This window comes from Ammospiza caudacuta, chromosome 1 (assembly GCF_027887145.1).
Source record: "Ammospiza caudacuta isolate bAmmCau1 chromosome 1, bAmmCau1.pri, whole genome shotgun sequence".
In the NCBI taxonomy this organism is placed as follows: domain Eukaryota; kingdom Metazoa; phylum Chordata; class Aves; order Passeriformes; family Passerellidae; genus Ammospiza; species Ammospiza caudacuta.
This window is the reverse complement of record NC_080593.1, coordinates 80535993-80563562: the sequence shown is the minus strand read 5'-3', so window position 1 is coordinate 80563562 and position 27570 is coordinate 80535993. Positions and strand designations below refer to the sequence as shown.

The 27570-nt window shown below is 41.0% G+C and overlaps 1 protein-coding gene across 1 annotated transcript in view; it reads right to left on the bottom strand.

Annotated features, from left to right (window-relative positions):
* ANKH (ANKH inorganic pyrophosphate transport regulator) overlaps positions 1-27570 on the bottom strand; it is a 98939-nt gene that overhangs the window by 36484 nt on the left and 34885 nt on the right. Inside the window, exon 2 of the mRNA XM_058800817.1 lies at positions 6350-6566. Within this exon, the coding sequence (XP_058656800.1) occupies positions 6350-6566 (217 nt within the window). The remainder of the gene's footprint in view (positions 1-6349; positions 6567-27570) is intronic.

Here is a 27570-nt window from a genome sequence, read left to right as displayed (position 1 = left end):
ACTCCCAGCCTTGTTTCCTTTGAAGAGGGTTAGGGAAGAATTTTAAGCCAGGACTCCAACTTTTCTTCAGTTCTAAGAAGGCAGTTTAGTCCCTTAAGTGCTCAGGTGCTTGTTGAAGTTCAATCATCAAGCACAGCTTCTTTATATTTTTGCATGAATAGCCATGTGCCAATCTTCACTTGGTGTTTTGAAAGCTCTCAGCTACGAAGGGTTTTTTGCATGGTAAGTCCTTGTGGAATCAGTAACCTTTTTGTCTCTAAAGGCCATTGTGGGTAGTTTTTTTGGTTGATTTACTATTACTGAAAAATTCACAGAATCAGAGGGTCAGAGGCTGAACTACTCTCACTTTTAAGAAAAGAGTCATAGTTTATTGGCAGGGCATTCTCAAGGCACTTACGCCATTAAAACTCATAGCACCACATTTTTAAGGTTTCTAGGGATATCAGCACTGAGCTCTGTACTCATGAAAGATTTTCTTTTTCCTCTCCCCATCAAAAAAAAGTTTAACTGCATTTTTTAATGTGATTTTGGTTTTAAATATGTAATGGTGGTTGAACTTAAAACATTATTTTCAAAATAGTCAACTATTTCATATGTCAGTGAAAGCACACAATCACTGTCCCGATGTCCATGAATGTTTCTGTCCTCACAAAGAAGGATTTAGCAAGCTGAGATTCACTGACAAACATACAGGCATGTGTCACTGAGCCATGAGTCAAGCAATTGCTGATGCAATTAGAACTTAACCTTGGCCAACCTTACAAACTTATTATGAAGAATGGTACAAAATTAATAACACAGACAACAGAGCCAGAGAGTATTACATGAATCTAAAGCAGATGGCACTTCCCACTTCTTGCATCATTTCAACTAAAACAGAAAAGTCAAGACAAGCTGCTTGTTTGCTCTTCTCTAGTACCTCATTTGTTTTGCTATGTCTAAGGATCAGATTTGCTACAGAGGCTAAGCAGGAATTCTTGCTTAGCGAGAATTAACTTTTGGTTTTTCCAGTTGAGTTTTAAGACCCAGGTCAAGAACTGACACTGAAAACTGTACACCTAATTGGATGTCCTGGTCTCTACATGGATTTCTCTAGCAAGCCAATTACTACCACACAAACTTCAGACACCCTTAAAACAACACACTTTTAATGATGCCAGCAATCTCAGACAAATACCTGTACTGTAGTTATTTTGGAGCCGACTGCTACTGAGCATGTCATACTTAAATCACAAAGAAAAAACTCTCAGAGGAAGTGACACCATTTACTTCCAGACACAGAGCTACATATGTCAAAAATAGCTTTACAGGAAGAAAAAAATCCAAAACATGATTTTGGGTAAAGTGTGTTCTTTCTAGACACATTCCATTTACATACTTTGCTGCCAGTTTTAAAAATGAACTTGGAAACTTGAGAAGTAACAAATCTATTCAGCTGCTTGTCAGAAAGATGGTTCACATGGCCAAACGGATGCTCATGAGTTTCTCAACCACAGAATGTTCTGAGTTGAAACAGACACAAAAGGATGAAAAAGTCCAACTCTTTAGTGAATGGCCTGTACAGGGACCAAACCCACAACCTTGGTGTTATTAGCACCATGCTTAATGCACTGAGCTAATTTGTTCAACTAAGGGATTTGGGCAGATAGGAAAATACCAATGTGAAAAAACAATAGCAAAACTTCATTTGGAGATGCCACAGGGTATATAGATTTCCTTATGTCTTTGGTTAGCTTGAATGTAAAACAGAAGAGAAAGCCTCTGTTTTCCCAAGTGAAAGCTCAGATTGGTGTTTAAGATGTTGAGATTTTTCTTCTTTGCTCATTATAGTAATACACAAATTAAAGAAAACCAAAACAGCTTAGGAGCATCTCAGTGAAGACTGATTACTGCAACCATATTTTTCTGTGCTCAGGTCTAGCTCCAAAATTGCATTACATAGATTTTCCCAAATCTATGAATGACTTTTAGCATCTGAAATAGCTTTATATAAGCCAACATTTTGTAAGTCTCAAAATTATCCTGTTTTAACTGAGACACAATCACTGCTATCCAAAAGTGCTTTCTTCTTTTGTCCCAAGTAGCTTGTTGAAAAGCAACTGCCCCTGTTGTGGGAAAAGGGTGGGGGCAGCCAGGGAAGCATGTTACTGCTTTAGCAATGACCATGCTGATGTAGGACAAATTTTTAATGAATAACATTTTACTTTTATTTAGAGAGGAGGAGGATGGAGAAAGCAGCAAGCCCAGATATATTCTGATTTGCGTTCCTGTGCTGTCCCTTTTTTCCAAGGCAAAATGTTTAGCATACCCAAGATTAGTGATCTTGTTGGAACAAGACTGAGTAAAAGAAATACCTCAGCTTGTTACAACCCACTCTGTAATTCCTAGTCTCTAGAAAATTCCAGTAGTGTTACACTGGAATTGCTGGGATTACACCTATGTCTCAATTCCTATGGAGATTTTTAATGTACATGCAGTGACCATGCATCTGAGAAGTTCAAAAGTATCAGTGGAATTGCCAGGAACTGCTGAAGTGTTCCCCTGTGCAACCTGTGGCCCATGCTCAGCAGCCTGACAGCAATAAATAGGCACAAAGCAAATCACTCAAGTGTCTTGACCATCCAATCTGCCATAGATTACTGCAAAAGTTAACCTACACTTAAGTTCCAACCTTTTTCTCCTGGTGATGACAATGATCCATCATGTTGTTTTAATCAGGGATAGTAAAAAGCACGGAGAATATTTCCTCAAAGTAACTGCTGTCCTGTCATTTCTGGAACTACTGAGAATTATTCAAGCTTTCTCAGTATACTATTTCTCAGTAAACAAGTGAAGCTAGTGAAAAGTTGTGTTGTAAACTAGTGAAAAGCAATAAAACAATGCTGTTTTATTGCCAAAGGAAATGTGCATACTCTTCATGACACTGATGTTAAAAGGCTCACTTAGTATGGAGGGCTTACCAGCAACACTAAGAAATGCATTATGTTAGCATAATGTTATATAAATGACTTTTCTCCTCTGTCAAGCTGGCAGTTTAGTAAGATGTCAAAAATATGCAGAGACAGGCTTAGCATCTTGAATCCCTTCTCTTACAGCCACCAAAAAGCCAGTCTCTGAAATAACAGGACACTTTAGACCCTGGCTCCATAGTGACCTTCCCACCAGGAGACTAATTGGTGGCACTAGCTGCCCTCAAAGTAGCCCAGGGCAAGGAAGGCAGAAAAAATATTGAATTCCAGATCACATCTGAAACAGCCAGTGCAGGAATACTGTACTGACAAGTTTACAGCAGCGTTGGAAGTAGGATGAGAACATGGCTTTGAATCCCTTTGGCCAACTTGGTTCTCAGCTGTTACTGCTACCTGTACAGGGGAGTGACAGGAGCTGCAGGTGAGGACTTTGCAGACCTTCATAAGGATGTGGCTGGGTGATGACTGAGGGGCCCAGAGCTGGCAGCTGTGAGTTCAAGTGGTTTAGCTCAGGCAGTCACTGGCAGTGAGGATTGTGTGAGCGCCAGGGGGGAAGCAGCAGTGGGCAGCTGGTGCTGAAGCAATGAAGCATGAGTCAGGTGGGTGAAATGCTCTGGTTTGATATTTTCCATGAGTAGAGGCCACTGTTTGTGAGGAGCTTTGTGTGTAGACTGCAAATAGTCTCTATCACAGTTGGAAATGTGGTGATTCATTGTGGTCACTGTGTTTCTACCATCACTTGTTTTCTTCCTTTTGGTATTCCTTATTTCATTGGGCTTTTTGTTTTCTGTTTCTTCCTGGGCTTTGACAATCCATGGCAGATAGACATGTCATCTTCCTTAGCCCTATATTTACACCATGTGGGAAAAAAAAATAGTCCCCTAAGTGTTATTTTTTCTCTTTTTCATCCACCAAGCACCAGGGACCTGTATTTGTGTCTCTTGTAGATAGCCTGTGATGGGCTTGCAGCTGCTGGGGAGCACTTGCAGGTCCTAGGAGGCCGCCTGTCACTGGGCTCCTTCTCCTCTTCCTGCTAGGCAGGCTGTGGATCTGTGGGTCAGAGCAAAATAATCAGGACTTGAAACAGGTTCAAAGGAAACTTGGAACATAAAATTTGGCAACATCACCCAGGCAATTGGTGCTAGAATCTGACTAACTCCATTCCCTCAGGCGCTCTGCCAGTCTCTGCTGTGGCCTTTGCATATTTTCAGGCACAGACAAGTTAAAATACCAAAAAATATTTTGCAGTCTGTCACCATAAAAAGCTGAAAGATTGTGTGCAGTCCTTTAATTCAGGACTTTAAAGCATGGTAAGCACAGCCTCTTTTTTTTCCCAGTGTCTGCTGAGTGCATTTCAGAGGTTCTGAACCCAGCAGGGCTCTACTTCCAGGCAAAGGCAAGAAACTTAGCTGACAGGTTTTCCAACCATTTTTCCAAACACCTCCTTTCAATAAGATGTCCCACATGGAAAATCCAGTTATGTCTTTCACCTGGAAATCTGATAGTTACACTTAAAACTTTCTTAAAATCTATTCTAGCTTAAAATAAAATGCTGTATGACTAGAAAATAACTTTTTATCCAGCTGGCAAAACTTTGACCAGCACTGGCAGAAAAGCAAGTGAGCAACTAGAAGAGCAGCTCCGGGGGATGAAGAAATATTCCAAGCAAAGAAATATGAGAGCCAAATGTACAAATGGGCCAAAATTTATAACACTGACTCAATAAAATAGCTTCAAATGTAAACATGTTTAAGAAGTGACCAATCAAAATCAGTGAATTATATTAGCCGGAATGCATGGATTTAGTTTATAAAATTAGCAATATCTAATTCCTGGCACACATTAGCAATATCTAATCCCTGGCTAGTGAGCCATAACTGTAAGCATTTTTTATGACTGTAACATGGAGCAAAGCTAAATAGCACAGGGCTCGCATACCAGTGGTGGAATAAGAGATATGATGGTCAAAACAAACTGCAGTGCTTGGGAGGCACATAGAGCTGGTGAATATAGCTGGCAGCCAGAAAAATGGTAAGAGCTGGGGGTATTTGTGTTTACAAAGATGGATCTTGAACCTACTCAGGCAGGAACTAAAATAGTCCTATTCTATTCTATTCTATTCTATTCTATTCTATTCTATTCTATTCTATTCTATTCTATTCTATTCTATTCTATTCTATTCTATTCTATTCCATTCCATTCCATTCCATTCCATATGATGAACTGCAGCACATGTTGCCCTTGAGATAATAACAGCCTGATAATGAATGCTGTCTTTGAGGCCACTCTGAGATTTCACAGCAGTTCAGGATGTTGCCTTTACACTTGCATTTCCCATTTTTTTGTGATGGAATGACACCCTACTGGTGCTGATCCAATCCAGTGCCTGTCGACCAACACATGCCTCCATAGGCTGTCACAATTACCTCCTCCCTCCCACCCCTTACAACTCTCAGCTTTTTAGGATTTTACCTGCTCAATGCAGTGCACTCTGCTTCTTCCTCCAGAATCTCCTGCTCCTTGTTGCTATGGTCCAGAGGTTTCAGCTCTGTAGAATGAGCCAGAAGGTGCAGAGAATCTTGTGGAGTTCTCGGAGCGGATGAAGTTAAAAGTCTTCCAAGTTAAATGGCTTTTATTGCTGTGGCAGATGCTTGAGCTGATATCCCATTTTTGTAGGCTCTCAAAAACTGGCAAATCCTGTGGCTGCCTTTTTTAATGTTCAGTTTGTGTCTGCTTGTGTATTTTCTTTGTTTCAGAGTACAATCAGGGAGTTGGTCAGTTTGGTACAAATTGCTCTTACTAACCTCTTCCTCACAGATTAATTATTCAACAGAAGTGGATGATGCCTAGCAGCAGTAGAGAGCACTACCTGATAGTTTAATGAGGATGCTGGCTCTTGCCTGCTGAGAGTTTGTACTGTGAGATAAGTAGCAAAGGAATAGGTACAGAAGGAGTACACCAACAGTGCCATCAAGAATGACAAACAGCCCTACCAAGCACACCTGGAAGTCCTGCCAAACCAACCCAGCGGATACTGCTGGCTGATCATTACTACCTCACAGTAACACTGAGCTATCAGCTTCAGGCAACCTGTCACCCTCATCAACATTTTGCTCACACACCTGACTGAAAGAGATCAGCAGCATGCTTTGTTTCCAGGCAGGAGGGCCCTGTGCTTGGAATCTGCTCCTTAATAGCCTGTTTAAGAAGCAATAAAAATTGCGTGGATAGGCAAGATACCAGCCCAAGAGAGCTCATCTCTTCTGCATCTCCTGCTGTACTTACAAAATGAAATATTAAGCCTCCAGCTTAAGCAGTGTGAAGAATGGATGAGGGAAACAAATTAAAAGTCATATTAACTAGACATGAAGTGACCTTACCTATTAAAGTATGAAATACAGCAGCTACAGCGCCAGCCACAACCATGCACAAAACTGCTTTGGTCCTGTCTCTCTTGCTGTTCACAAACACCAGACCTACATTTTTGAAGTCACTCATGGGACCCGTGAAGAACTTCATCAGGGAGTATGCCAGCCCATAGCTGGCCAACATTTCCACAGCATCTTCCTTGACAGCAGCAATGCCCCTGTTCAATGCCTGTGGAAACACAGAAAGAGCAAATGATGTAGCGCATGTGGAGGGGTACCAAACACAATCTCCTGCATCTGGTTTCTGAAGAAACAAACAAGTTTAGCTGCCAATGTTTTCACCCCAAGCTGGACTTTATTTCTTTGGATTCAGCAGCAATAACTTGTGACCTGTGACACAGGCAAGATAATTCAATATAGATTAAAATCAGGTAGACTCAAAGATAAAGTAAATATCTACTTCTGAAGTATATAATGGAACTTCTGCCATACCAGAAGTCAGTCTCTTTGCTTTTTAGAGTAATTTTATGGCCTGGTAATAGTCATAGATAATACAAAACCACTGAAATACTGCTGTGAGGTTTCGGCCATGATTTCAACAGAACATAGTCCTTGCAGCTCATTTTTACAGGCAAAAGTTCTGACATACACTCAAAGTTAAGGAGCTAAAAATTTCTTCCATGTAACAAGCTTTTCACAATATCCTATGTAATTGCTGCAAATAGCTGATATTAGTCTATTACTTTCATTGTTTAATGAGGCCAAATATGCACGTGATTAAACATAACTGATCTCCTTTCATGTAGTTGACATATACATATTTGTGTATATGCAAATTTGTTTGTTGGTATTTGACACCATATTCATTTATATGCCCTTGTAGGAAATTTAAAAATAACTACAGCACATATCTTTCAAGACATATTCAGGAACAACTAACTTACTAATTTATTCTAGGTCTGTGTTTAAGAAATGTCTGCCAATTAATTACTGAGAATTAGACATTATTTTTATAACCAAGGTGAGCTGTAAAAAAGATGTATAACATTTCTTCAGATTCCAGCTTGAACCAAAATGCTTCTAAAGTATTGAATAAAAATGACAGAATGACAAATTTTATCTGCAGTGTGACAACATCAATCATCTGGTACACTCAGCAAACTGTTGAAACAGTATTAGATTCAAAAAGCATGAAGGATGAAATATGATTTTGTTTTAACAAGTATTTAGTTCCTATGGGTTACAGCTGATGTGTGTTGACAGGGCCATGGCAGTGAGGCCAACCAGGAACATCTCTCCAAGCCACCACCCAAACCTCACTGACACTTACACAGTTCAAATACTCTTTTTATCTGAATGAAAAAACCAGCTAGATTATCATCACGTAATTGTGGTGAAGTTCTTCCATTTCAAATGTAAGCATAAACTTTTTATTGCAGTTATTTGACTTTATTTGCCCTTCCAAAAATCATACAACCAAGCAACTCCTATTGACTTGAAAAGAACCCGCATCCCTGATAGAAATGAGCCTTTTTCCTACTGTTCTTTTCCACTCTTTCTATAAGATATTCTTAATTTTTCAGACTAAAGCTGCACTGTCAACAGAGCAAAAAGCTGTAGAAAATACAAACTTCTCCACCTTTGATGTCTGCCAAATCTCTCTTTTAATGTGCTCTGACCTGAATGCCTGAAGCTCCAAATATTTTCATCTGTCTTGCTTCAGTTTGTTCCTTCCTGAAAGCACCATGTGTTAGATATGAAATAGCTGCAGCTGCTATATGTGATTTTTCCTGGGATATAGATAATTCCATCTATTCCATTGATATCAATTCAAATTATATTAAATCTGCTCATGCCAAAAGCACTAGTGTGTGCACAAAAGTGTATTCAAACAATTTGTGAAGGACTGTGGCCTCTGAAATGAATAGTCAAGTGTAGTTGTCTTTTGTGATGATACTTGTGATGGTGAAATAATCAGTTTCAAGGTGTATACAGAGTTACAATCTTCTAATTTAAACTTGCTAAAAGGATGCCTAATCTGCCAATTGCTATTGCCAGTAATAGACAAACAGCCTTAATTATGCCAAATAAAGGGTTCCTTGATCATGGCTCTTCCCCTCTTTTTTCTTCTGTCAAGAATGAAATATTTCTGGCAGCTTCAATTTAAAGAGAAACAGCTAACCAAAATCAGGCAGGCTAGTTTAGAAACTTCTAATCACATGTAAACAGCTGGATTATTTTCAGCAGTTTCACAAGCACAAGTGCTTTCTTCCTGCTTTGTACAACTACAGAATACCAGAGTCAGTGGAGGATGGTAATCCACTTCTGACAAGGTCATGGTATAAACATGGCTTTAAGAAATAACTTTTTGTCGAAAGGCATGGCACTATGATCCCTCTGCAGAGACAAAACTTTGCCTAGCACAGACCTCATGCCAGGGAAAACAGCTCCATATGACTCTGGCCCCAGGGTAACTAAGTTTTTCCATCTAAGTAGGACAAACAGAAATACTTGAGCACTCGTCTTTCTCTCACTTTCTGGTTTTACTGATCTCTTTTGAATGAACAAATGACAGCCAGGTAGATAGCCTCTGAGTAATCTTCCCTGGAGACACCCTGTGTACCAGGTAAGGTAAAATGGCAAAATCCAAAAGGGACTTCTGCAAGAGATATGCTGCCATTAATTTTATTCCTGTGGAACGTGTGGCTGACATGATGAAATACGCTAGAGGCTAGCCCTGAAAAAGCAGTCCTTCTAAATGCTTCTTTGGAATGATCCTTAGGAAATGAACAGTCAATAGGGCTGTGTTCAGGGATGGTTTAGCTTCTGTAGCCTTTTCCTTTTTCACTTCAAGATGTCAATATAAAACTCTTCATCCTCAATTTTCAAACTCTATGAAAACTTGCATAGCTTTTCTACCCTATGTACTTCCAAATATTTTTGTTGCTGAAGCTGTTGATGCCATATTTGATAGCCTAAAATTCACAAGAAATCCCAGATAACTGATAAGCTGCTTCAGTGTGCAGTATGAAAGACACAGATACTTGATCTTTCATGGCATGCCATCCATGCAGTTGGCAATCTTCCAGTCTAATTTCCTGTTAGATTTCCAATTAAATCTGTCATAAAGGAAGGCAATATAAACCAGGGCAAGGCCTCCATTCTTTAATCTGACTCTATTTTGAACCCTTTTTGTGTGAACAGAAATCAATAAGGAAACTTCATCAGTAGCATCTGTATCACAAGCAAGCATCCCTCTGCAGAGATTTGTGTAGCTTGTTGGTGAAGTCACACAGAACTAGGCAGCAATAATACTAATGACAATATTTAACACAGCATGTTAGCTTGATCATAGACATTTCAGGTGTCATCCTACTTTGAACTGGCCTATTCATACCATACTTGATGGGATAACTAGGCAATCCAGATGCTGGAAGACAAGCAGATGTTGGTGACATCACCTTTGCCAGAATCCTAATGAACCACTAATCTAATAAAGTAGTAGGTGAAAATGTCACAGTAAAGTACAATTGATCAAATGTGATTAAAACAAAGCCATAGATATTGCTGACCCTTCCTCTAGAAATAACAGAAAAAACCCACAGAACAATTCCAGGCAGAGTACAGTCTGGTAGACACATGGACAGTTTAGCTGAAGTAAGTCATAGTCCTAAAACACTTCTCAAAAAAAGGCAGGCACGAAGATGCACTGTTACTTCTATGCAATGTCTTCTGTAACACATTTGTTACCACTAGAAAGATTAAATCTTTACTTGAGGACTGCTAGCAACCCTTTAAACCTTTTTTAAATGAATAATCGTGTGCTGTCTTTAATGTTCACTACAATCAGAGAGGAGCAGCATTTTTAAATTCCCATCCAGAAGATTCAAGTCAGAGGAATATCAAATACACTTAACAACATTGCAAGGCAGTAACCGTATCTTCACAATTGGGTACTGCAGCTGGATTTAGCCTTTTAGAAGGAACTATTGAGACCTTTATCAAATTTCTAGGACATGCATAATGGATGAATCCAACAAACGTTTGCATGCGAATGCTGTGATTTGAAAAGCAACAGTTGTGAGAAAAATGTCAAAGGTCTAACTTGTCCTATTTTGCATGAACTTTTAGCACTATTCACTGATGTTGGCAGAAAAGGTTTGGTTCCAATCTAGGGCTACACACCTCCGTTGCCAAAAATTCAAAGGCTGTCTCTTAAGCTGGCTCCATAGAGTTTGACCATTATTCACATGATCCTCCCTTCCCAGAGACTACTGGATATTTTACTTAGTATTGATTCAAAAGTATATATTTTTTTTTTAAATCCACCAGTAAAGCAACATCTATTATACAAGTTTTCTTCTGCTTTTGAAACTGATTATTACCTACACACTACCTACATTTCACTAATCTGTATCTAACTATGCAACACTTTCTACTTCATTTGAAGTTAAATACTGATTGTGCAGTCAATACTTGACACCAGTGCACGTGTTTTAAACAGGAGGATGTAAAATCCAAGAAATGTAATTTTTGTCAATGCTCAATATTGCTTATTTCAGAAAAGCAGAATGTGACATAATGGAAGCTGGCATGTTCCTACAGCTTGTTTGAAACTGGGACTCTGCCTGAGATGTTTTCAAGCCTGTCCAAGCTAGTTATCTACTTACAGGTGACATCAAAAACCTGCTCTATTTGGCAAGATCTTAGCCAAATGTACATTTGGTTCAGCAAACATTTGTAATGTGTTGCCCTTCCCTGCACAAATCTTTCTTCCTACCTGGTATTCCCTAAGAAAATGAAGAGAACCAAAGTGTTCACTTAAAGAGCAAGTTGATGTAGGGGACAGTCTATCTCCCATATCTCTCTCCTGATGACTCTTGGCTGAGTTTTCATTTACTAAATCCTGTCCCATTGAAATATTCTGCCTCAAAGGTACCAGCTGGCTCTGGCTGTTCTGCCTCCCACTGTCACCACTGCAGGAGCTGTGCTGCCAGAAGGACAGACCTCTGACAGATCTGATGCTCTGAAAGCATGGCATAATTGAATTGCTGTGTAGGTGTTACCTGAGCACTGCTGCATCTCTGCTTCTGGATGGGTTTTTTATAAACACAGGAGCCGCCATGGGCAATCTGAGATAAACAGGTAGTTTTTTACCTCTGAACAGGCCTGTGTAAGACTTCCACGGACACAGGTACAGAAGTGAGAGAAAACTGGGGAAAAATAACACCCACACATTTATTTGGGCCCAAGAAGATTGCCCATACTGTATGAAGACAGCTCTGCAATGGTAGAGGGAGTCTGACCTTGTCTCTTGAGGATTATGACTGAAGAGTGTTTATTCTTTTGGGTCTTTCTGGGGGGAGTTGATGTTTGTTTTGTTTTGTTCTGCAGTGCTTTTACCCTAATTCAGTATCTCTAATTTTGGGTCAGCATCTGTTGTAGCTCATGTGTCAGATGTCTGAAATGCCATCTGAGGTCAATTAGTATTAAAATACTTCACTTTCCCCCTGCTCTCCCTACTGAAGCTAGCTGTGGGAGAACCAGTCACCCCTGTTCAAAGTGCTCTAAGTGCTGACATTAGTTCCACAAATGATCCCAGTCCTCAGCAAGAGACCAGAGCTCTGAACCCCACCTGAAGGAAGACAAAATGCCTGTCCTGAGAGAGGAACACCTCAACATCCCTGTGGAATGTGGCCTGTCTCTGGAGAGGATGTCCTTTAGGACTGACCTGAAAATGAGAGCTGAAATTCTTCTGTTGCTGGCTGTTTTTTAATTCACAATGCAGGGTGAGTGTCACATTTTATCTTTTAAAAAAGTTAGTGTACAAAAACAATGTCATTCTAATTTACTCTGCCTGCTTAAGCAATGAGAATATGGCCTAGGAGAAGAAAGCTCACACACCATGTGAAACAAAAACCAAGCCATGACAACTAGAATGCCATTGGTTGCAGTGGAAACTAGAATGCCATTGGCTGCAACTTTTTTTCCCCCCCATTCACCTTCCTGAGCAGCAAAGAAAAGCAAGAATGAACATTTCTGCAAGGTTCTTACTTTAACAGAAATGCCTGTGACCCTGATCAGGATCTCAGTTCTACTTGTTGGTATTAGCCATTTACTGCCCAATGTCCAGGCTGTGTGTCCTAGGAGAAGTTTAAATAATTATCTTAAATCCAAAATAACATAGTTCTAGAGCACTTGCAGCTCTCACTTGACCTGGGATGCATCAGGGAACTGCACCTTTAAATAGGCACAGCTAAGAGATGCAGGAATAACTACAGCAGCAGTGGCAACAGTCACCTCAGTGGAAATGGAAAATCCTTCCCAGTGCAAAAATTAAGGCAGAGGAGGACATGTGTGGGAGCTGGAGGAGCAGCTGTGGCACGCTGCCCCAGGGCACCTACTGCTTGTGTACAGGTTCATGAAAAACAGGTTACAGCACAATGAGGCAGAGAATAATACAGAAACCACAGATGATAGTGGTGCATGACCACAGGAAAGAAACCAGACTCAGTGAAGCCAAAAAGTGGCTCATTTCAAATTACATTTGACAAAGTTCCAGAATATTTATGACAGGGAGCAGTCCTGGAGAGGTGAATCAGCTGCTGCAGATGGCTGCCTCCCTATGGGATGTGGAGAACACTGATCCTGCAGCCAAGAGAGCTATGAGCCATGACTGTGGGAAGCCCTTCAGGACACACATCCTTCTGTGGAACAGGGATGCTTGACAGTAGCATGAAAGAGACCTAAACCACTGCCATTTCCACTGATGTCTGCAGAGAAACATGACTCCTGAGGTGAGACCATAAGCTTTAAATTTTCCTGGCCTTTTTTAGGCAAGCAGTGCTTCTAGGGCAACAAGACAAAATCAACATCAAAGATATTCCTCTGCATTGTGACTTTCCTGGTTTCCTCTGACTGATGCTAATCGATTGTCCAAAATGTATTCAAGAGGAAACATGCAAGGGAATTCTTTGTTCCCAAAGCAGTGTGCAAGCTTTTCATTCAGGTTTCCCTGGAGCTAATCATCAAAGGTGAGAAGCATTTGGGATTATGTTGCATAAGCATGGCAAAGTCTGGGCTGAGGTTATTTGTCTTCACATCTTCATGCCAAAGATTCATTCTCCTCTCAAAAGCTTATTTCTAAGTCTAGGAGTACAGACAAATAAAATAGAGACATAAATGGAGACACAGAAGACTAGGAGGAGGTTGGTTCCCTGTCTCTTCAGAATGCCCAGCGGAATAGCTATCATTTCTTCACCAAATTCCATTTTGATTTCTTTTAAGCGCCAGAAAGCACTGGGGAGGATACAAATGCATATCATATGGATCTACACACAAAGAATATTTGCTGTAATCACAAACGATACAGTATCTACAGTGGTGCTCCTTCTTGTTTTCAATTTCCCACAGAAACAGGCTCTGTTCTCTTCCACACATTATATCCCCAAAGTAAAAAGTAAGCTGATTTGCTATCAGTTGCACACTTCATAAAATCATTTTTTCTCATGTTTATAAATTAAATCTCTGCAAGGATTGTTATAAGACTTGTTCGTATGCACACGGCAAATATAATCCACACAGGTCCCACACCTGTCAGTCACAACTCCGGCATATTGCCTTTTTATTAGCACTAACTCAGTCTTTGCTGAAGGACTGCTCATGGCTCTCTCATCCTGAAATGCAGAGTGCCACTTTCTCCATGACTGCACCTCACTAGGCTCCAAAGTGTACAGACTTGGAAGGGGCCCTGGGGCCAGTTTAGAGCGCTGCCGCAGGCTGAACATCTGGGAGATGTTGTGGAGACCCCACACCTTCCCTAGACACCCACCTCAGAGGCCACTGTCACCCTGAACTTTAACATGTCACCAAAACTGGCATCTGAAGGTCCACATCTGCCTCCCTTGCACAGTAAAGTTTGCTAGCATCAGCCTAACTCCACTTCCCTCGTGTTCCTTTCTTTCCCTGAAAGGTCTTTTGTTTCATCATTCAGTACCACTTCTCCTCGCTTTCACCAAAGATCTTGTCCTCCACATTAAACTACCTATGTTTTTACCTCACAGCAAAAATATATTTAGCTCCACTTGTCATTTAATTTTCACCCCTCCTGTTCAGCATTTTTCAGTAATTTAGATGTTGTGTTTGTTTCTTTTGTATTTCTACATTCATGCCTTGGATATGAAGCCAGGCCTCTGCTTTCACATGTTTTCACATAAGCAGCTTTCTTAAGTCATATTTTTTCACATAAGGTCACTTGACACACATAATTAAAAGATCCTATATGTAGTGTAAATCCATTTTTTTCCCCACCAAAGAAAATACTCCAATAGGGAAAAAAATCTCCAAGCAAACGCTTCAACATTATCTGCAAAAGTACTTTTTCCAGCTGAAGGATTAGGGAAAATTAATGGGGCTTGTCCCCGGCTTTGTAGATTTTTTAAAACATTTTGCTTAAATCTTTCAAATTATAAAAAGTCTTGATGCATTTGGTGAAAATTTCTGAAATTTGGCAGATGCCATCAAAAATGCCTTTAAGCCAGAGCAAAACTCAGCCAAGCACCTGCAAAATATGAGTTGCACAGGTTCAGTAAAACTTGTTGAACTACTTTAACTGCACAGAAATCTTGCCTATATTTCAGCTGTGCTGTGTGCTCCTGGGCATCAAGCTTAGAGCAGTGAAGGTCAAGCACCAGCACACAGCACAGACCACACAGGTTCAAGTCCTTAAGGGACCAGGACATAAGAACACTATCCATGTTTGCCTAAAGCAAAGGGGCAAAGTTATTTCTCATTCTACAGACTGAAGCTGCAGTACCCTACTATGAATTCTTTCTCTCAGGAATTGTGAGGTGATTGATTCTCCTATTTTGCCTCTTTTGGAAAGGACACTAAAGGCAAGATCAGTAAATTTTACTTTATTTGCTTAATTTTTCTTCTTTCTATACACTTTCCACTCTTTACTAATGATTCAGAGCCCACGTCCTCCTACGTGGAAGACAAATAATTGACATATCCTCTCAATTCCCTTTCTGCCTGGATTTTAAGGGATGTATTAATTACACCCATCAAACTGTGTGAAAGCCAGCAAAAAAATTCAAGGCCATCAATACTACAGCAAAACCTTTTATTATAACCACGTGTACTATTCTACCAATTCATGGCTGCTCTAGAGATCAGCCTACTGCTGCTGTTGTTTTGAACTACTGATTTTGCCAGAACTGGTAGTCAGCTGGGAGAGGTGGGCTGCTTCACTGGAGTATGGTCATGCAAACATGTATTTTGGGGTTTCATGTAAAGAAGAACAAATTTGTTACTCAGAAGTTGAAAGTAGGATAATTAGGGAGAGCTAGCTTTTGTTATCTGCTCTTTGCTCCTCCTCTCCCCTAATGTGGTTCAAATTCATCAGTAGCCAGCAGCAGACCAAAGTAAGGGAACCTCACAAACTGCACCTCCTCTGCTGTCAGTGGAGCTAGGCAAAATATGTAAAGCAACTGCGTTTCTGCTATTTAATTAACATCTCTTGCATGTGGTAAAAGGCTAAAGCAAACCAAAGCAAATCTGCAGGTTTTGTTCATTCAGCATGAGTAAATGTTCTCCCACTTCACTCAGGAGACGTTAAGGACCCTGCTGAGCAAATGCATAAAATTCTCGACTTGTCCAAGACTGGGCTTAGGAAGAAGCCTAAATACTGCAGTATGTAAAAAACCCCTGAACAATCTACAAAATACAAAGCTACTGTGATTGCAAAAAATACACATAACCATCAAACAAGGCTTCTGTGCCTGACTTTGGAAGCTGGAGCTTGACCAGCTGTCCCCAAACACGCAGTACAGCCCCACCTTTACATGCACTTAGTGTGCCATGCAATTATCTGCTGCCCATTAGCTTGCTCTGGAAGCATTTATCTGCCCATGTGGCCCAGCAGGGACTTGTTACTCATGTTCCAGGGCTTTGCCCATTCTCAGCCCAGCAGAACATATTTGAGGTCTGCTGTTTTCCTCAGCTGTTGTGTCGGGAGCAGGGAGCACGGCTGGTTAAAGGCTGTCATTAAGCAGCTGCTCCCTCCAGCACGCTGTCGGCCGGGCAAAGCACAGTTTGGGCTACACAAAGCTGAGTTTGTTAGGTGTGAGTGCCTGTGACTGCAAGGGGAGAGCTGCCAGAATAGCTCATGTCTTAATTGCTTAGAAGCGACAAATAGAGGGCACCCAGATCACCAGCCTAAATACAAACTTGGTGTTTCCTCTGCTGGAAACACCCATCATAAATAAAGTCCACAACAACAGTAGGAAAACCTTTGATTTGTATCTGTTTTATTTTTCTCTTCCATTCTTATTCTTTGTAGCAGCTTTATTAGGATAAGATTGAAGTTACTCAGTGGACTTGAAAACAAATTGTGGATAGTGGCTGTGGTTTCATTTCTCTAAAGCTGGTGCAAAACACACTTTAAAGTATTTTCAATTCTTAAAGAACTTTGCAATACTTCAGTATCTGCAGAGAGTGAAAGTCCCACTAAATCAGTAATTTGGCCTCTAGAATTTAACCTAATGTATCCATTGAAAATAAATGGAAAGTGGGTGGTAAAGGCGTGGGATAGAGGAAGACAGAAAAGAGAAGACGTAGTCTTTCCCCAAAGTAAAATTTTCCCTCAGAAAATCTAGCCTTCTCTGTCCTCATCCTAAGTTTTGAGAACCTTGGACTCCTTGCCTGGTTCCTGCAGGTGTTGTTGACAGGACTGGCTAACATTTCCTTTTAAAAATAGCTCGGCTGGTTCTCTCAGTATCCAATGACAAAAAGTCAACAAGTCATCCCACAATGAAAGTATTGCACATGGGTTTTTCCAAACGGCGGCTATATGCAGCACAAGTAACAAACAAGTTTCTCTAGAAATCATGCACTCTTTTTGAAGCACCCCATCTTTCACAAGGGGAAGCACAGTAGTATTTCTACACAAGCAAAGATGAAGTACCCGTCTGACCTAGAAGAGTGGGATCCATGGGAGAACCTGATTACTGCTGCTTATGTTATCTCATGGCAGCTGGGAGCCAAATTGCTGCTCTTATAATAAGTGGCTTTCTGTGACAATGGAAATAAGGTGAAATACCAGATCATCTGAAATGCAATCAAGCTAGATGTACTCTGTCCTCACTAGAGTCAATGAAAAAGGGGAGATTTGGAAAATGTATCATCTTAACCTCTTGGTAACACATAAGTTTATAGAGAGAGTCAAAGAAACCATTCTTTTTGAATATACTGGGACACACAGGCCACAGAGACAGGGGTCCACTGGAGCAATCTTTAAATGCCTGGCAATAATTACTTGCCTAATACCTTCAGCAAATCCCTAGCTAGTGCATCTATTTAGAATTCTTTAAGCGGTACCTTGGCAGTCTTCTCCACAGAGAAAGAGAGCCTTGGAAACACCCATGGAATTATAGCAAGTCTTGTTACTTTGATTTCTATGTGTCCATCATGGGTGAGTCTTAATCAGAAGTGCAGTCACAAGTAAATTTGTGATTGTTCTTGATAACATGCCAAATATGTGTTATAGTTTGATGCTTAATCTAATTTCAAAGGTGTCTACCCCTGGGTTCACCAAACTCAAATTAAAAAACACCAAGATAACAAAAAACAAACAAAAAACCATCTTCCAGCTAAAGAGGTGACCAGAATGTGGATGGCTTCTTCCACTGAGGAACTGCTAATATTGCCACAATAATTCTTAAATTGGGTTTTGCTAACAGCATTTCCACAGACTCCTTCAGCAGCAGAGTATTTGCCACCATGACACCCCTGACAAACTCAAGGCTCTCTTAGCCACCCAACTTAAATTCAAGCTTAAAACTGTCTTTACTGACATCCTTTCTCATTCTTGTATTCCTGATGCAGTGATCCCTCCTTGCTAAAAGTGATTCTTTCAGTTGCATTGAACATTTTTCCCACCACCCTGCTCCCTTTAACTCCTCAACTTGAATTGCACAGGTAAAACTTACTAATTCATTGTCTTTTGTTTTATACAGACACGAGAGTCCAACTTTTTAAGTTCAGGAAAAACACTCAGGAATTCTCAAAGCTTAAGTGAAACTGATGCTGGTACACCATAGTGCAACAGGTAATTTTTGCCTAATAGGTTCTTTATCTGAGTCACTGGTTTTAAATAATGGGTGTCTTTACTCAGGGATTTCAAAAGTGGTAAGAAATGCAGTGAAGATAGACTAGCTACCACTCTTTTACAGCACTTCTCTACATTGTGCTGCGGTTTCATCAGAAGAACAGCCTTCCATTACAGTCTCCCTAGCCCCCAGACCAGCCTTGTTCCACTTTCTGAGTCATTTATCCCTCTATTTCCACAAAGTCAAATGAGATGCAATCTCTTTTCTATCTTCTCCATACGTGAGGTTTTTTGTTCTCTTGCTGATGAGCAGGGAAGTACAGAGGATGTAAAACATTAATTCAGAGCAGCTATAATTTATCTCTGACTTGCTCCAATGCAAAATACAAAATTGGCTTCAGATGGGCATCCTGCCAAGATTCTTAGGCAGGGGGAGAGAGCTGTCACACTATTGCCATTATGGGGGTTGAAAAATTGAGCTGGCTGGCTTTCATAGCACAGCATACCCTGTAACCTGAGTGAATATTTCACTACCTTTCTCTGTCTACCAGAAAAACAGGTTACAATTTATCATTTGCTGAATCTTGAATACTGAAGGACAAAATATGGCTGTTGGGCTTGCTTTGTCAAGGCCTGCAGAGCAGTTGGGCAAAAGCATTAAGTGCTCCCAAAACAGCCTCTGAAATGTGCTGATGCTAAGGCCACCAATTTGCACTGCAGTGGCATACACCCTAGGAGTAAAGCTCTTGTAGGGGTGGTGTGTAATACCAGAAATGCAAACACTGCAGACATGTGAATGAAGCCAACAGCACACAGCAATCCCTACAGAACTCTGCTTTTTCTACTTGCAGGGTAGAAAAATTGAAATTAGGATGTGCACAGCCACTGGTGGAGCGCTTCTGGGACCGAAGTGCCAGGAAGGCTCTAAGACCACCAGGTGCAGTTTGGGAACAAATCAGCTCATGCTGATCTTGACAAATAAAATTTTTTAACATCAGGGAAATGAGGTCCTCAAACAGACCTTGCAGAGTCATACTGGGAGCAAACATCTGAAATATTTTGAAGCACCCAATGCTGGTTGTGTCTTACAATAAAAACTGGAAGGTATGCTTGCAAAGAAAATAAAAATTTCTTTGAGATAATGCCACATGATGGTTTTGATTGCTACTCCCTTTGGTCATGTTCTTGCTGATAATCTATTATGTTTGTTCTGAGCAGCCTAGAAGAAACTTGCTCATACTTGTCACAGGTCCCAAAGGAAAATTTATAACTATAGCTTAAACAAGGTCTGCTGGAAATTAAGAAATGATCTAGCTTAGGAACTGCAGTTTATGAGCTGTAGAAGTATTGTGGGATGATCCTCCAAAGCACTGTAATCTGGCAACTGTGATCGTAAAGGGGTGGATCTTCAAAACCAGCCTACTACAACTGTAAAAGCATATTTTTCTATGCCAGGTATTTAAAGGCTTCGGTGATGCTGCACAGCATATGTATTTTCTAAACTGTCTATTTGGAACTCTTTGGTCCAAAGAGTCAAATCCATGACTGTGACAAGTGTAAAGTGGACGCAGGTGTCATGACACCTCTCTTAAATAGTCTAAACTGGGGGTCAGATGATCCAAAAAAGAGCCTTTCTCTCGGATCACCCCAGATTTACTGCTGGCAGTGAATTCTCTGAAAGTGCTGACTCTACTGTGATGACAAAGTGGGACAGGACTCATAACCCCAGTGAGCCCTGGGGCCCAATCCCCAGGAACATGTAAGTCTCTGCCTGTTCCTGGTGGGCACCTTACAAACCCCAGTGGGTTTGTCCCTGGTGGGTTGATCTAACAGCAACTTCAGCCTTCTTTAGGTCACCATGCACTTTATAAAGAGCAGTAAATGGCATCACAGAACACAGCTTCTCACTGCTGCCCACTGTCAGATGCTTTAGACTTTAACACTCTCCTCCTCTTGCCTCCTCCATCCTTGGATGCATCCCTGGCAGCTCTCTCTCCGGCATGGGGCAGGTCTGTACACAGTGCCTGCCTGCCATCAGAACCTGGTGGGCTCCAGTTATCTCACATGCTGGGTCTCATCACACATAGCTGAGCTGGCTTTAAAAGCCCAGCAAATTGCCTCCCACTCTGCCATGGGGTAAAGCCAAATTGCCTTAAACATAAGGACTGTATTTTCATAAACTTAGATGCAGAGGCAATTATTGTATCTCTTTGTGTATATTTCCCTGTCTCTGAGGCAACTCCCTTACTACTACTGTGTTCTCTTTTTAGAAGTTCTGACTTTATGTTTCAACTTCCCTTTTTAAGTGTTTGACATTGAAAATCCTTTGTTGAGGTTACACTGGAGCAGAACTGTTGCCATCACTGCAAATTTAAGCAACAGTGTCACTGATTTCTCAACTCCAGGGAAGAGTGCCAAAAACCTTATTTTATAGTAGGAACTGAGATGCAATAATTCTGTAACTCAACAATCTCTTCAACAAATACAGTTCAAATCTGGGTGAAGAATTTAATTTATTATGTTAGCTATATGACTTATTTCAGTTTGAACAGAGAAGACTGGCCCACTCCACTACATAATCAAATTCTATGGTTTTTTTTTTTTTTTTTTGCAGGTTCTAATACCTCTGTGGCTGTTGATCAGAAGACTTTAAGGAAAATAAGGTATTTCTTTCTATTACAGAGCTTTCGTGATGTCTTGCCTACAGGAGACTATCTTGATTCATTTAAATAAAGATGCCTTTGAGGAAGCAGATGCCTGTCACAGTGGTGTCTAGTGGATTAAGCCTTTTCTCTTTGCAACTGGTGGGATTTATAACCAAAGAGCCTTGAATTATAGGCATTGTAAGATTAAAATGCAATTCTACTCTGAAGCTCTGTTGCATGCTTATCTTGAAACCCAAACAGCATAGGACAAAGAAGAATTGTTTGAATCTCTTTCGGTCATGCCATTTATTTCACCCCCAATTTGGGGATCAACTCTTCAGCCCCAGTTTGCGCCAGGACAACTGTGTTCCCCCTTGGCTCTCAGACTGTGGACAAAGATTTACAGCACTGATGGATGTACTGTCAGCAGCAGTAAACCCCAACATTCTCCGCTACAGCCCAGGCAGCTGTGGCAGGATGAAGTGGCGCGCTCCTCATGCCTGTGTCGCAGCGCAAACACTCAGCCCAGCCCTGCACAGGGCACCTCAGGGACACACAGCCCCTCTGGCCAGCGATGGTGGAGGGACAGCCTTTACTCCAAACTGGCAGTGGAGTGAGGGGGCAGGAGGGCACACTCCAGCCTGCTGAGTGACTGCAGCAGTCAGCATTCATTCCTTGGGAAAGGGAAGCAGGAGGGCAGCTCCTCAGCCAGGCCCATCCCTACTGCCTGCACTGGGAAAGCACTCTTGCAGCCAGCACTGGAACAGCTGCCAACACCTCTGGGAAAGAAACAAGGGCTATAAAGTACAAAATAAAGAGAAAAGCCTCTGAAAAAGGCCATTGTAATTTTTTTTGTTAGAATTTTTTAAGAGCTACAGGCCCTTTTAAGATGGGGCTTCAACCAATACTGTGATAATATAAGCTGTTTCAAAACTCATGTTTCACAAATGGTAAGTAAATGCATTTAAAGTGCTAAAGTGCAGGTAGTAGGACCTGATGCAGTGGATCAGGACTCTGAAATCAGTGCAAATGAGAAAGTACTTTTTCCTTGAGCAATAGCTTTCTCTGAGTGCTTCTGCTCTTCCAGGTGTATTACCAGAAGACATGGAAGGATGCAGTGACTGTCAAGACTCCTCCTCTCTTTTTTTCCACCTTCGCAAAATGAAACAGGTGAAGTTACACCGGCAATGGAACGAAGGAATGGTACACTTCTACATGAAGTGGTGCAACTAAGCTTGGCTTTGTTGAATTTAGTATTGCTTTTACTATTCCAAAGATAGCATCTTTTAAAGGGTGCTAACAACCCTCAACCCTGCTGTGGTCATGACAGAAGTCACAAATCTTGTTTTATACAATTTGCACATGTTTCTCTTACAGCTGTTAGGTGAAACAGTCTTGAAGTTTCAGTCAAGTAATACTCTTTGCTTTCTGTCCTGTGTTGGATATTTGAGGGCACAAATGTGCTGTAACCTTCCATGCGAGTTTGCATTCCCAGGCAATGTTTATTTGCAGTATTTCACAGTTTACATTGTGCTATGATGGAAGAATTGTATAAATTGCATTTATTCATCTGCTTGTTTATTTAATTTTTAAAATATTGGTTCATACAAGGATTACTGTTCTTCTCTAGAGACTGGGAGAACTTAAAGCACCCATGAGTTTAGTTATAAAAGGTTTGGTACTGTGTGACTGTGCAACACATGAAGCAAGGCAAAGTGCCACAGCTACAGTGGCACAGCACAGAGGCTGCTGAGTGACCCACTGTCCTGTGACCCTGGAAGCCCTGACCCAGGGCCCTTCCAACTTTCTGATTTCAGGCTGGCTTGTCTGCCTACAGCAAACTAATAAACTGCAAAGCAAGCCTACAGCAGACCTTGACCAAAATACCAAAACCTCTGCTCCTAAATAACCCGATGTTATTATCACACACTTATTGGTTGTTTCAGTGCCAGCATTCCGTCATGCCACAGATCAAGGGCAAAGTTGTTGGGAATAAATAGATTTTGAAAGAGGAAAGTGAAATCCAGGTCAGAGATACAAGAGATATTCTATTTTGAAGCACTTCGTACAGTCCAAATCCTTATGCTTCGCAACATTTATAATATTTTTGTACACTAAGGTGTGTTGATTTGCTGATAAATCAGTGAATTCTTTGGAATGCTCAGTACTTTGAATTTGGCATGCTTACCAAACTTGCCTGTGACAGAGAGGAGCAATTTGCTGCTAGCAGGAAGGCAGCAAGCCATGCAGAAATATAAAGGCAGTTGTGCCTATGGTGGCAGATGTGGAACAGTGGGAGAGGCCAGGTTTGAAAGATGCTGTGAGAAAAGACTCCTCAGGCTTAGACAGGAAATGACTTGAAGATGTCAGATCAAAAAAGAGTTGCAGGATGTGGCTCAGAGACTCATCATCTTTCTTTTTTCCTTTAGGACACACATCTCTACTTGTGCATCTCCTCCAAGAGTATTAACCACAGAGGAGATTGTGACGTCACCTGAGAGAAACAAAGCTGCAAGCCTATTGCAAATGTTCTTTAGATAAGACTATTTGGCCATACAGACACATTTTATTTTCAAGGAGATGGTGGATCTCATGGTGGAATGCTACCAAGGCAGTGGGAAGCAGGACTGTTGGTTTCAGCTCACAAAAAATCCCAGTCTGCTGCAGACGCCTTTGCACGGGTCTGTGGGAGTACTGCTGGCACTGCTACTCCAGTGCATTCTGACCACATTACGTACTTTGCCCTCATCCAGTAAACAACCAAACTTGCATACTGCAGCAGCAAAAACAAAACAAAAAACAAAACAAAAAAGAAGAGAGAAAATCTTCAAGCAAAGCTTACGTAGGAGAGAAAGTAATGATGAACACTTCAAAAAACAGCCAATGAAGTAGTTTATTGTCCTCCTTCTGTTATTACTTGAAATGGTTCAAACTGGAATAAACATTATCCCAAAATCAAAAGAATACTTCCCACTATATTTTCAGCAAATGCAACAACAGTGAACACAAGCAAAGCTGAGGACTGAAGCCATACTCAGTAAGCTCTGTGCAGGGTCCAGACAACAACAGCTAGACAGTCTACACTGCAAACCTTTGGAAGAAGCAGTGCATGAAATTGCAGGGGGTTTAATTAATTTGTCATGCTGGTGTTTGTACAATCTGATTAGGTAACAGCATCTGATATGGTATCACATAGGAGAGGATTCATCAGACTGAATAATTACATGGATTAGAAGAGGACCTCTGAAATTCTTACAGGGCTGGCTCAAAGAGAAATGCAATCAGCAATCCTGAAAGGAGATGCACAGGCCTCAAAGGAATTTACTGGTGGGGCGCTGAAGATCAAGCTGATATTCTTTAGCATCTTCATTAATTTCGATTCACCGCATCACAAACACTGAGAATAGGCAGATAACATATGCTAAGGATGCAAATCTAGTAAGTACCACAGGCACAGATAGCTTTGAGAGTTGTGTAATAAAAAGTTGAAAATGCCAAGCCAAATACTGGAGACTAATAACAAGAATTTCTGGCACAAGCCAGGAACTTGTCAGTTGGAGGAGGTGCACGAACACACTGCCAAATGACTGACCGGCAGGGTGATGCAGACATGGAAAAAGGCAAATGCATTTGGAGAACTGGTGAGGCATTTCTGGTAGACACTGAGAAATATTTCCTCCTCCACAGCATCAAGGAGGCTTTCAGAGCATCCCCAGTTCAGTGGAAGGTTACTAAGTTGATCCAGGGGTACAGAGAAACCTGATCAAGTGAGTGGAAACCAGAAGAGGTTGTTTTCCATAGCAAAGGGAAGGCTGAGAAACTGCTCTGTTTCAACATAACCATGATGGAAAAAACAGGGAAGAAGTGTCACTTAATTCAGAAGATAGTGCTGGCTTTAGAACAAATGGGTATAAACAGGGCTTGCATACAATCTGGCTGAAGTTCAGAAGATGGGTCTCTAACAACTGAAACAGAAAACCACTTTCCTTCCAGAGGTAAGGAGGGCAAAAAGATATGTGGCATGACCCCTTTCAGCAATATCTTCATCTTGTGCACTTGTAGGTAGGGAAACAGCCTGAAAAAACAAAGGAGTGCTTACATCTTATTTTTAAATTATTATTGCAGGTTGTTTGGATTTCTTATCCCATTTCACCCCCTATTTCAGTACATCAGATTTCAAACAAGGAGTGTTCACCTGCTTTTGCAAGGGATGCTCCAAATGGCAACCTCAGCAGAGGGCTGTGGCTTAAGTCCTCCAGGTCACATCTCAGAGGTGCTTTCCCTCAGCTCTCCAGCTGTTTTCTAACACCAAACAGCTGGGCCAGTCTCTGAGGCAGTATGCTTCAGTGCTGCTGAAAGCCTGGTACGTGTGTGCAACAGCTCTGTTACATAAGGGCAGGTTTTGGACTTGGTTGTTGGGAAACCCCAAAAATTTTATAGTCCTGGTTTTTCCACCCCACACTATGGTTACAGCTTCCTCTTTGCCTGCCCATGTCCCGTTTCTCTAATAAGTAACAGGGTGAATGTACAGTCTTTCACAAAAGCCTGCAAGGGAGGGATGGGTCACAACCATATTACCCCTACTTTCCTGTGCTCTCAAGCACCACAGCACCCAGCTCTTCTTTCTCTGTACACTGCACTTACATTGCACCAGCCAGAGCCATTCAATATTGTTATGCTTACAGATCTTCTTTTTTTTTTTCTTTTAATCATGCTGCCTTCACCTTTTATTAGCCATGCCCGAGTTATCGCCTTTAGCATCAGTTAAACCAATATTTTATCAGTATCACTGTCTTACTTGACTACATGTGCAAAGAGAACAGATGAATATATATTAAAAGATACAATGAAGATAAGTGTATGTGCACTGCAAGTCCAGATAATGAGAAATTGGATTAAGGTTTTTTTTTTTTTTTTTTTTTAACGTGTGCTATCTGGAGAGCTTTGCATTTAATAAGGTGCTTAGGCTTGTAAGGGTGCAGAGTCTGCTTTGGTAAGAGTGTGTGACAGGATCTGTGTTCTTCTTCACCTGCTTAAACCTCAGAAAGACAGGGAAAGGCATGAGACCTCCTACACCAGCTAGGCATAGGAGCCAGTGCTGTGCCTCCACATGGTTTGAGCCTTGCTCAAAAAATAGGCTAGTAATGAACAAAGACCCTAATTAGTTTGTTACCTCAGTCCACTGGAAAGAAAGTCTTCTTTTATCTAACACCACCCCCTTGGTGTTTTCATTACTCAGTTTTGCCAGACTTTCTTTTGTTTGCATTACACTTTTTGATCTTCCAGGGCTACAGAGCCTCACCACGTTAGACCACAGTCCCTTCCAATGCATTTATCTGCTCTAAAGTGTTACTTTTAGAAAATGTATTTGCTGGAACAAACTTAGCCAAAATGCCTGATCATAAAAGTAGCTGCATTTGTTTTCCACAGCAGCTGCAGATGCTTCAGAGGTGAATCCCAAGCATCCTCTCTGAATCTAGAAATCTTTTCCAACAAGCTTCTGTGTTGGAAAAATGCAGCAGGAAGAAGCTTCAAGAAGAATTCTTCACTGCCTTCTACCTTCTATAGGTATTTGCATCTGGATGATCTGAAAAGAAAGAAGCTCTCCTCATGAGGTTATAAGATGGAGGAAAACTGAAATGGAAAATGGGATAAATCTTTCTGTTTTGACTTGTGAGTAATAACTGCTGAAGCCAACATTTCCATACAAAATGCTCCACTGGTTTATGTGGCCAGGATGTTTTGCCACCAAAATCTAGGTGGAGTCAATTGAAATCTGCCCTGTGGGTTTTGCGGTACACTAATATGTTTTCTAAATTTAATGTACTTCAGGGCAGGAAGGTCTGAATTCCTGAAGATAGCAACTCATGTATTTTTTTCCTTTTTCTTTCTTGCCAAATAGACCTAGGTGGAAGGTTTCTTACAGTTTTCTCCTCTTCCTACCACAGACCAGTCAATGAACCAAAGTTTATTCACTTTGCCCCTCTGGGAGTGGTGTTCATCTGCATGTCTGAGAGCAAATGACTGCTAAAGTGAGGATAAACATCCTGTAAATGTCTGGAGGAAGGAGAAGTAAATTGGACCTTTTCGGAGTATTTAAAAACTGAGTCTATCTTCTCAATTTTTTCAGTTCTTTGAAGAAGTAGATGTGGTGGGCAGTTCACTGAGGAATCATAAAATTTATTCCCCTGTATTTTCTGCTGAAAAACTCATCAGCACATGAATAGTTCAAAGAATGGTACTAAAAAGTGACAACAGGAAAGGCAGAGCTAAGATTTGTCTGGCAGTGAATTTCCTGATGACTAAGTACTCACAGCACACAAGTGGAAAAATCTGATACTACACTTGAAGGCCAGAGGCCATAGTCCAAAAAAACAATCTCTTCTAACAAGGAAAAGGTCATCAAGACTAAGATTTCCTTTAATCTATCAAAGTGTCCTCAGTTTTTCATGGGCACGAGGGCAGTCATAACTTCAAAT